The 11,753-nt window shown below is 36.3% G+C and overlaps 1 protein-coding gene across 1 annotated transcript in view; it reads left to right on the forward strand.

The window, feature by feature from the left end:
- Positions 1–4,064: 4,064 nt before the first annotated feature.
- Positions 4,065–11,753, forward strand: part of STXBP3 (syntaxin binding protein 3) — an 18,863-nt gene continuing 11,174 nt past the window's right edge. Inside the window, exons 1-6 of the mRNA XM_010297441.1 lie at positions 4,065–4,104; positions 4,841–4,924; positions 7,162–7,238; positions 7,880–7,958; positions 9,368–9,468; positions 11,432–11,586. Of these exons, the coding sequence (XP_010295743.1) occupies positions 4,894–4,924; positions 7,162–7,238; positions 7,880–7,958; positions 9,368–9,468; positions 11,432–11,586 (443 nt within the window). The 5' untranslated portion in view covers positions 4,065–4,104; positions 4,841–4,893. The remainder of the gene's footprint in view (positions 4,105–4,840; positions 4,925–7,161; positions 7,239–7,879; positions 7,959–9,367; positions 9,469–11,431; positions 11,587–11,753) is intronic.

Raw genomic sequence — 11,753 nt, forward strand, 5'->3', positions numbered from 1 at the left:
TCCCGGCATCAGGAGGGGCTTTCCCGTTGTCTGTCACGAAGTGGGGCTGCCCGCTCTCAGTTGGGCTTCACGGTTTTCAGAAGAAAAAGCTGAAGGTGTCTCCAGGTACTTCCATAAATGAAGTGCAGGCTTTTATTGCCGTATTTAGGAACAGGTTCTTCTGGTGTTTGGTACAGAAAATGAAGTTGTAACTGCTTCATGTCTCACTGGAGCGGAAGGGCTTACAGTCTTTCAGGTACGGAGAGACCTTTGGGGAAAGGCATTAGCAGCTACCTCACGCTCGCCTCGGTTGTACTGAGGTTGTGCCTCCAGGAGCAGCTCAGCCAGTCTAGTGACGGACTGCCACCGAAATGGGAAGGTCCTGCTGCCTTTTCCTCCTTTGCTCCACCTGCAAGCTCCACTCTGTGTGTGTGTGTGTGTGTGTGTGTGTCACTGGAAGAGAAAATGGAAAAGCAGACTGTTCCTGCGGTATTCAGTCCTCGATTGCTGACGGCTGTACCCTGCTTTGCATAGTTAGATCCCTTTGTTTAAAACCTGACCTTCAGAAATCCCTACCTTTGCTGCGTAGCTTGTCCTGTCTTGCTCTGTTAAGTCATTTGTGCCTTTGACTGCAAAGCGATTGACTTGACCTGAGGTGTTTTATAAAGACTCGGACCTTAAAAGGAGGGAACCTGGTCAAAGTGCTAGTGCGTCATCAGGGTGAATAAGGACTTTTAAGAACAGTGTTGCCAGTGTGACAAGACCATAAGGAAGAAAGATTAGAGTGATGGTGAAGCAGTGTAAATAATAAATTGCAATAATATTGCAAACTTTGTAAAACGGAAGCTGCTTCTGAAAAGAAGGCTTTGTTAGATAACTAGTAACTCTTGTCTTTCTAAGATTACAACACAAAAAATTGATAAAACTAAGTTTTAGACGTCTGTCGCTTTGTTTATGGCTGATTCAAGGCCATAAACTGCTGATTTATAATGTTTTGGCAAACTTTTTTTTAAGGCTGGTTTGTCTGAAAATAATGTGTCAGTGATGTTGATGCTTCGTGTAGCAGCTTGTTGTCAGTGTCTATCTGTGAACAGGCAAATAAGTTGTACCTGTGTTGTGTGTACAAAGAGTGTTGTACCTGTGCTCTGGTATGGTGCTGTTAAAAACCCTTCTTTCCATTGTGGTAGCCCTTTCTGTAAGGTGCAATTTTGGACTGAATCTATGCAGAATTATGTGAAAAGGTTACTTCACCGAAGTTTGTTGTCAGTTAAGTTCACAGTTACGCAGGCGAGGGAAGCTACCTGTATTTAGGAGGCGGTAGTTCCTGTGAATAAAATTAACTATATACCGCATCTGTATGTGTGTATCTGTAAATAAGGTTATTTCCACAAGGAATTCTGTCTTTATTTTTTTAAAACTTTAAAATGTGTTCTAGGCTTGTATGATAAGATTCTAGCCTAACCATAGATGTCTATATTAATTTTTTTAAATGATTCAGCATTTCTGCAACTTTATTTTCCAGACCATTTGCTTACAGTGAAAGCTGTTTAGCCCTTTCTTCAGGGAGTGTGTTATAAATGGGTCATTAACTTCTCTAAGGTGTGGTTTGCTTGTTTGTTTGTTTGTTTGGGTTTTTTTCACACAGGGATTTAACAGTCTGCTGTTCAGTCAGGGTTGTGTATAGTTCTTACCTGGATCAGGAAATGAAGTAGAAGAAAAATGAGAAGACAAAATTAGAGAGGGTAGTTAGGATGCGTGGTTGGTATGAAATTTGTGAGAAGGAAATGAAAGCTTAGATAAAAGTGGAGCACTGTTCATACCTGGGTTTATGGTGCATTCAGAATGTTTACTGGAGACGAAATTATTTTGAGAGACTGTAAACCAGTGTAGGCCAGTTATTTGGGTAAAGCAGCTGCAGGTTCAGGACAAAACAAATAGCAGTTGGAATGCTGCAGGAGCAAGTATGCTGTATCTGGTACACTGATAGCTTGGGATAAAATTTTTTTTCATGATGGGAGAAAGCTGACCTCTTTTTTTTTTTTTTACAGAAATTAGGTTCAAGGCACAACTGGATTATGCATTTGTATGTTCTGGTTTATTTTATAGGCAAGTAAGTTAAAGTATTGTGGAAAAAACATAAATTTGAGATTTTGGACAAGGCTGTCAGGTGCTCTGTTTATTCTAAAGAACTGTGTAATGCTAAGGACTAACTCGTTGGTAGGAGTGTTCTGAGAAAATATGAAGGTTAATGAAATTTTCACGAGGCTAAAGATTTGTTACTTACATTTTTCTAGTTCTGTACACAAGGTGTAAGAACAAGTACACAGTATAGAAGTGACAGGACAAAATGTGTCTGTATTACATCCCGGATTCAGGCATTACCAACAAATATATCTTGGTAGCAGCTATGGAGTGATGAGTATTCTGCAATTTTATAGAGAGTATATCCAAAGAAGTCATAGGAGTCTCTACACCAGGCTAAGCAGACCCAGAACTTGTTGAAAACTGTGGATTGTGTATAACAGGAGGGTTGTTGAATTGGAAGCAACCCAGAGGGCAAGTTTGAGGAATGATGATGGATTTCTGGAGCTGTGTAAGCAGAAAAAGTTCAGGAGAACTGAGCTCTGTTGTTTAGCAGCATGAACAAAATACACCAGTTGCACCCCTCATGAAACATGTGCTTTTTGCCTAAATAACTTTTAGACCAGTGTTTTTGTCAGTTTATTAGATGAAGCAGAGTATAAGGTTTTTAAGTTTCTATGAAGAATGTCAATGCTGCAAAAAGTAACTTGAGCATGTTAGAAAGCTAACGCATAAAGCACTCATCTTTCAAAAGAAACCTCTTGTGTTAGCATGAAAGTCTGTGTAGGACATCTTTGTAACATATAAACATGAGAAGCATGAAGTGTGATGTCTTGGGAGCGTTGTGTGCTGTGCAGTGTTATTGCTGGTGAAACTGAACTGAAATACAGGCTGGGTGAGACAGTAGGTTGCTCAGCTGGAAGAAACTGCTGAATTCTGAGACACTGGAAGTTGAGGGGAGTGGTGGAGTATGTTGTGGTAGTGTTATGCTAAAGGGACTTAGATGTAAGTGAATATATTTATAAACACTGAAGAAATAGGTGTACTTTTTGCTGTATGAGCAGCTACTATTCTGAAATTTCTTATGGTTCTTTCACTTGGCAGTAATCACAAAATGTGTGCTGAATTTGCTCATTTGTATTTTAGGCTTCTGTTTCTATTACTTTAATTTTTTCATTTGGGAAAAAAGTCCAGCTATTTTAATAGACAGCAGTAGTCATTGGCTTAATCTGAAATTCTGTTCTCTGTGAAAAGAGGACAGAATGATCAGACCTCTTTATTCTCATGTTTATAAACACCAGACTTTAAACAGTTCCCAAAAATCTTCCTGCTTATTAATTAATACACACCACTGCTGTGAGATCAAATCTGTGTTAGCCTGATGACACCACTGCTGAAAATTGCAACTTAATTCTGGTGATCTTTAAAAGCTGTGGGTCATAGCTAGATGCTGACTGCTGTTGATGAATCCTGTACAAGCTTTTTAATTGACATATTTCCCAACATTGTCATAGCAGGAAAATATAATGGATACCTTATTTAAGATAACTTTCAATTCCTGAAAGAACTGGTATTTTCTTAGGCTTATTCTGGAATTCTAGAGAAAGAATGAGGATATCTGAAGTTAGCATATATTTTAAAATAGGTCTATTTGTGAATGTGTTGGTCCAGCTGCCTTATCTTAGAGTAGCTTAACTCTTTTGCATGTGCACAATCCATTTAGTGGAAGAGTTCACTAAAAAAAATAGAAATGAAGTGAAATATTTAGAGGCCTTTAATAATTCAGACTGATTTTTATGGAGCTGTTTATTATTAGCAAAAATGAAAAATTCAGCTACGTCTTTCTGAAACGGGCAGGGACAAGAATTCTGTAGAGGTGTTTATCAGTGTGGTTTTTTTTTTAATTCTTTTGTAGGTCTCTAAATGGGTGAAATTTTTTTTTTTTAGTAACAAATTGATTCCTCTAACTGATAAACTCTCTGTTTCTTCTTGTAGAGGTAAAATCATCAGTATTTGATGACTGCAGGAAAGAGGAAGAGTGGAAGGGATAGTTCTGTTATAATTTTTGTAAGAATGTTAGTGATACAGATTACTTGTTCAAGTGATTCTGAGTATACAACAAAAAAGTGTTATTTAAGGGCTGGCACTTTAACTTAAAATTGTTTTCTATCCAAGTAACGGATTTTTAGTTCTGTTAACTCAGATCTTTGTATAATACATAATGAAAAAACTAAGGGTAGTGTAGAAAGAACAAGTGGTTAGTTGTCTCGATTACTTTTTTTTTAATTAAAAAATTAGAAACTGTTTCTGTCTATCTTCACTTTTCTTTTGAAAGACTTGTACTTTATTAATTTGAAAAATTAGAGTGCTCTGCAACATGTGGAGCAGGATTCAGCAGCATGATATCTGTTTGAGCTGCAAACCAGTTTTAGAATAAGTACAGATATGTTTAAGCAGGCCATGGGGTAAATTAGCAGGAATTCAAAAGACTTCTGTCAAAGTGAAAGTTTTAAAATACTTTCTAATAGGAGTAGTGGGGACAAGCTACTTATTTAGAATGGAGCTCATCTTTTGAAATCCTGAGTGTAGGGAGCTGCCTTCTGATGCTATTTGCGGTTAATTTCCCACTGCAGAGTTGCTATATGCAGGTGATGAAAAAATACAGAGTAATAAAATAGATTTCAGCTTCAAATTTCCATGGCACATTGTTAAGGAAGTAACATGGGTTTACTATAGCTGATTAATTTATCTCAATACTTGTGTTTTTTTAAATATATTTAGATAATTCTTTTAGATGATTACACTACTAAATTACTGTCACTGTGCTGCAAAATGACTGATCTACTGGCAGAAGGTATCACAGGTAAGCATGATTCTTTTTGATATACAACTGGCAATAATAAGAAAAAGGGAAAGAATAAAATTGATTGCAAGAAATTGTCTTAATTTGGGTTGAAGAGGAGTAGGTATGGGATATTAGACTAGCATAATTTCTGCCTTGTACAGTAATTACCCAATTGTGATATTCCCCCCCCCGCCCAAGTGAAAAATCAAATGTTTCTCTGCCTAGAAGCTAACCTCCCTTTTTTTTCAATCTTTTGCTAAAGATTTCTCTAAGTTTTATGGGGTTTTTTTTTGTGTTTGTTGTTGGTTTTGTGCTTGGTTGTGTTTTCTGTTTTTCTGGGTTCGTGGTGGGATAGGTGTTTGTTTGCTCATGTCCAGGATGGGGTAAATGAGAAAGTTGTCTGTCACAGAGTGATTTCTTTAAGGATATTCTCTGTCCAGTGAAGTTAAATGAAAACAAGAGGTCAGTAAAGAATTGGGTGGATGTGGTAAAACATATGAGAACGGGCAAATTACTCTCTGCATTTTTTCCTAATGCTTCTTTGAATTCATTTACACTGATGAACAGTAGAGTTATGATAACAAGGGCAGAGAAACTTAAGTACTGAAGACAAAATGAGAACAGGAGACAATGATAGACAACCTGATGAGAGGTGTTTGCAAGCAAGTGGATGTGATAGAGGCAAGAATTTAAATTTGAATTCTCTGTTGTGCGGATATGTTTTAGCCTCCTCTCAAAACAAGAGAGCTTTCTGTAATTAAAAAAAAAAACAAACCACCAAAAAACCCAAACAAACCCAACAAAAACTTGAAACTAAATCATATCAATGATTACTTTTAACTAGAATAAACCCATAAGCAACACTAATAGTAATTAGATTGTCACTTTCGCAAACTGGGAGTAGTTTCTAGTGGAGTGGAGTTTCTCATCTACGGGAATGTCTCTCCTGTTCCTTGATGTTGGCCACTATCAAAAGTGAATAATAGATGGATTGTGATAGCTCGCAGTTAATGTAGTATGACTATTTAGATAAGACTTTGTATTTCTATGTGCATTTTAAAAAAGTATTTTCTCTCTAGTAAATTTTATGGGCTTTTCTTCCCTACGACTTAAAAGATGTTTTACATATCATAGAAAAACTTTTCAAAGTTGCTTTTTTATGATTGACCTTTCTGTAATGTTTGTTAATGTATCATCCTGCCAGACTTTTTCCCCTGCCTGTTTTTGAAATGGAAATGAATATACAAAATGTAAATTATCTAGTTCTTAATTAGCTTTAGGTTTAGATTTTTAGAAACACTTTTGCAAGAGAGCATTATTTAGACTTAGTTATTTTTCCACAAGTAGCAAGACTTCTTATCCTAGCTATTCAGTATAACATGAGTCTTCTGGAAGTATAATAGCAAAACCTTATACATTTCACTTTTTGGAGTGTTTTTTAAATCATAAGTAGTACTAGTTATCCTTTGTGAGAAACTTTCAGTGAGCGTGTATCCTGTTCATCAATAGGAAGCCTTTTATTTTTAGTGAGTACACTACTGAAAAGAACGTCTTTCCACATCCACATCTGATATTACTTATCCTCTTGTTCCTCTCCCTCAAAATTACTTAGCAACATGAACCTCTCTGCATTCTCAAGCTAGTGTATTGCAACACTATATAGTAATGACTTTATTAAATAGAGAAAACCAAGAGTTGAGTGAAGCTGATTTGCTGAGTGAAGCTGATTTGCTGATAATGTCTAATTTGTGCCTGCAATTATACTGAAACAGAGTAAGTGCACGGGAGATAGGCAAACAAAGGACAGAAGAGGCTCTAGTCCAAAATCATGCCCTGCATAGTTTCCTGCTACCTCTCCTTTGATGTGCTAGAAAAAGAACAGTCTTGCTGAGGCAGTTATCTTTCAGGATAGTTCATACTGGGCCCCATAGTTAGAGCATGTTTGTATTGTCATACCTTTCTGTGTGAGGGCAAAGCTCTGCTTGTGTAGAATAGCCAGCAAAAATTTAGTCCTACAAATTTAATTGCTACTAGACTGAGCTTGAAGAAGGCTTGTGGTAACTTGCTGGATTTAAAATAATAAACAAACAGTCAAGGCTCTTTTGGCAGAAGATAGGTCCTTGCTGCTAATTTAGTGGGCAACTTCATTGGTGTTGTTTTATTTTTATCACTCCTATACTAAAATATGTACAGCACTTTGCTTACAGACGCATAAAGCTCTTAATTATAAAAATGTAATATTTCTTACTTTATAGTGGTGGAGAATGTATATAAAAACCGTGAACCTGTCCCACACATGAAAGCAATATATTTCATAACTCCCACCAAAAAGGTTAGTATTTTAAAGAAAGTATAGCAAGATCTTTCAGACTGAAAAAGCAATCTTATTTTAAAATACTTACTTAATGTGTACAGCTATACAGTACTTACCTTTTGCATTTTGTGTGATACTCCTTCCTTAGTGTGATGCTTAATTTTCCATAATGAAAACAATGCAGTGTCACTATAGAGTATGTCACAAACGTGTACCTTTCGATCAATGGAGGCATTGTTTCATTGCTTAGATATTAGTAACCTCACTGAAAGAGATGTTGTATCATGTAATTATGCAATACATTGAACAATAGCATTCAAAGTCATGGCTTTCATAAGAGATTGCTGTTACTTCCTAAAAATTCTTGAGAGAATGAATCTCAACACTGTTATAGGTGGAAAATGATGCAAGTATTCTGCTTTGTGTGCTTCCTAAAGTGATCTTGGTGTGTGACTGACTTTCTGTAATTGTTTATTATTCTTGGTCTATTATTCTAAGTCTTCTCATTAAGTCTTTTCTTATCTGTTGATTCGCGGTATTCATAAGTGGGGCTGTGTAATTAACAGGGCAGAAGGAGAGGAGGGAGAAGCTTTGTCTGGTATGTGAGGAAAGACAAAACATTATAATGATTTTTTTCTTATTTTTCCTGCCTCCATAAGTCTGTGGATGGACTTATTGATGACTTCATCACTAAATCATCCAGCAAATACAAAGCAGCATATGTGTATTTCACTGACTGTAAGTAAGCTTTTGTGTGTAATTTGATAACCTTTATACATAAACAAGCAAGCTTCCCAACTTTCTTTCCTATAGTTTAGTACATGAAAATTTTGGGTCGTGTTTCTTAAGAGAAGATTTGAGACTCAAGTCATTAACCATATTTGGGTTGTCAGGATGTGGTCACCATACCATGTGGCAATCGTAATTTCTTTCACAATTACCAAACAATGTTGATGGTTCCCCACCTCAGCTTTTAATTTAGGTAATTTAGTTTCATTTTTAAAGTATCCCAGTCTTCTCCTATGTTGGAGAGTGTGGAGGAAGACAATTAAAAAAAAAAAAAGTGTCTTATAAACAAAATAGTACTCAAATATGAATGCATGAGAATTTGCTGTAAGAACAATGTTTTATAATTGGTTATTTTTAGGTAGTTCTTTCACACTTGTGAGCCAGCTTTTTCCCGTCACCTGAAAGAAGGTGCCTGCTTAGCCCTTGCATGTAAGATATAAATTGCAAAGCAGAGACATTTAGTGCAAATGGGGTTAATGTGACTGCATGTTCATCTGCAGTCAGTCAGCGTGACTAAAATGGCTTGTGAAGAAGGGAAAACAAAACATCCAAACATGCTGCTGAAGGCAGAGATGAAGTTGTGACTGTCTCTGTGGATGTCTCTGAATGGTGTGTATCTGCTACTGTATGTTCTCAAAACAGTTATCAAATTACTATAAAAAAACCTCTTGGTTTCTTTTTTCATTTTATGCTGATGCAGCAATTCTTGTTCTGGGAAAATACTGCTATCTTGCTGTGTATTCCTTTGTTGCAAGTATGCAAGCTTTCAGTTTGAATACTTGCCAAAACTTTTCATGCTGAATGGAGTTAGAGAAGTAGCTCTGTCACTTCTAAATCTGTGCAGTATTTGTGTCATCCAAGTATTCCTTAAATTCAGTTTCTAGACTGGGATCCAATGTAGCCTGTGAGCGTAGTGGAACACACTTGAAATCTGTAATTAAATTCTGTATTTCTCAGTGCTTTGCTGTTTGGTATGTACACGTTACTTCTCCCTTTAACCTTTTTGCAGCTTGGGAAATGTTTTCTCTCTGCTATATGAAAAGAAATAGCAGAAACTTTTGCTTTGATAAAATCAATATCCTTCACTTCCGCAGACTGCTAATGAGTGTTCTACAGCTCTGCTTGCCAAAAACTAGTAAAAAATGACCAGTGATGCTTCTTGAAAAAGATCTTAAATGCAAAATATTGATTATACATTCTCTTTAGGAAGATTTGGCAACTTTCTGTATGTTACTGTTAATTGGTTCTTAATTTAGAATTGTCTGTTTGTTCTGAATACTGTAAGCTTGTAAGTGAGTTAACAGCTGGAATACACACAAATGATTTATACTTAGAATCTTTTTTTTTTTTCCACCTAGTTTGTCCTGACAACCTCTTCAATAAAATTAAGTCTTCCTGTGCAAAATCAATAAGAAGATGCAAGGAGATCAACATTTCCTTCTTCCCATATGAGTCTCAGGTACGTTTCATTCTTTATGTCAATAGCAGAACATAGTCTGGAGGACTATTTTCAAGCGTTGTTGACCTGCTAGAAAACAGTTAAATAGAATGTAGATGGGACAAACTGTATGTGAGACCTCTTGCCATTTTGTCATATTTACAGTGCTTGCCTATATTTTTCAGATAAAAACAAATGCTTTTGTACTCAAAGGTTTACTGTTTGAATTTGACCTCTTTGCTAAGACTTGGAGTCAGTTGCAGTAGAGAGATTAGAGAAGGAATCTATTCCTTAAGAGGAGGAAAGTATTCTGGCTTGTCTTTAGTAAGTGGTAGAGTTTGTTACTGCTTATACTGAGGTGTTATTTTGACAGACTAGGTAGGTGGGTGCATAGGAATAGGAACAAGTAGAACTAACTACTTGGTGAAAATCAGAAAAGGAGAGCAAATGGATTAAGAGAACTGAAGGGGAGGAGAACAAAACCAAAGCCTTACAAAAAAAGAGAAACAAAAACCATAACAACTCATCAAATTTTTTATTGAGAGGAAAACATGGATGTTTTCTTAATTAAAAATTTGGGACCACCAATGGAAACCAATGCATGGTTTCCAGGTGAAACCAGACAGTGGGTATTGTGTTGAGAAATAATTTGTTGCTCATGCACTTCATCAGATACAGAAGGCTAAAACGCACTCTGATAACCTAATATAGGGAAGCTCCTGAGCTCTTTCCACTACTGGGAGTTGTAGAACTAACTGTGAATGTTTCCCAGAAGTCTATCCTGTATTCTTCAAATGTTATCAACATAGTAAGGGGTCAGAACTCTTACGTATACTAAGTGGCAGGTGAATATTGGAGGGATTGCTGCTATCCATGTCTTATTGTGATGCAGTTTCCTTCTTTTTATAATAAATGTTTTTTATTATTTAGATTGAGAAGCCATCAGAGAATAATTAGTGTGGTGGTTGGTTTGTTTGCTTTCCAGTGGTGTTGATGTTCCTAAGCTTTGTTTCAAACTGTTTTTTGGAGTTCTGCTAAAGCTACTCTTAAGAGACAGTCTTGTAGCTTCCTCTACCAAATAAGGCATACAAAAATTTTGTTGTCCTGGTTCTTTGGAGGACTTAACCATGAAAGTAGAAATTGAGACTACTCTTAAAAGTTGAAAATAAGCAGCACTCAAGTGTCGTCTTGGTTTTAGTTTAGTTTTGTGTTCTCAGTATTTTGGGTTCTGAGAACATTTTGAATCCTTAGCAAAGGAACAGAGAATGTTAACTGGTTTTCCTAATCTAAAATCTGTGTGTCTGCTTTCTGGAGTGATAAGAGTAAATAATCAGACTGAGCTCTGGGCAAAGTCCAAGTGATGACTTGAAGGAAACAAACCTCTTTATCTGGATGGACGTTCTTCTTTGGCTCTGTAGTCCATCTGAAGCTGGAGAATAATCCATTTACTGACAATGTGATTGTTTCCATGTTTGCATTCCGTTTACTAACGGTTGAAAGTTTTTCTTCTGTGTAGTACTAAACATCTTTTATCAAGGTTTAATGCATTTAAAGAATTTCAGTCCTTGGAGGTAAAGTCTTCATATAATAAACATACAATGTGTAAAATTCTATTTTAAACAAATTTAACTTGATACCTTCTATGATCATTCTGAAATTGCATTGTATGGCTTTGTACAAGACACTGGATGGTATTTAGTTTTGCCTGTCCAGGTTCCTCCATCTGTACAGATAGTAAGCAATTTGAAAAATATAGTTATTTACATAGGGGAGGAGAGTAGTAGAGGAGAAGTGTGAGAACAAGAAGCAGATGAGCTTAACAGGACAGAGAGAGAGGACTGAAGTGTGTGGGGTTTTTTTTAAGTTTATTATGTATGATTTTTATTACAGTGTGTAGCTTTAAAACATTAGCAATTCTTTTACCATCTATTTTATAAGTACACAATTTAAGCCTTTTTTTTTTTCTTGATTGTGCTTTGCATAGGTATTTACTCTCAATGTCCCAGATGCATTCTACCGCTGTTACAGTCCAACTCTGGAAAAGACAAAGGATAAAGATGCTGTAATGCAAGTAATGGCTGAACAAATTGTTACCTTATGCGCCACGCTAAATGAGAATCCAGGAGTACGATATAAAAGGTGGGGCAAAAATAGTGTTGCTTAGTGTAGCTGCTGTCACTTCTAGGACTTTCCACATTGTTTGGTAATAGCTGGAGGCTGCAGCATAGTTTCTTTCCTTGTGGATTAATTGTTTTTAATCCACAATTCTGAAATATGGAATGATAGGAATTTGTGAAGTGTAGGGA

This window comes from Phaethon lepturus, unplaced genomic scaffold (genome assembly GCF_000687285.1).
Source record: "Phaethon lepturus isolate BGI_N335 unplaced genomic scaffold, ASM68728v1 scaffold41651, whole genome shotgun sequence".
Classification (NCBI taxonomy): Eukaryota; Metazoa; Chordata; class Aves; order Phaethontiformes; family Phaethontidae; genus Phaethon; species Phaethon lepturus.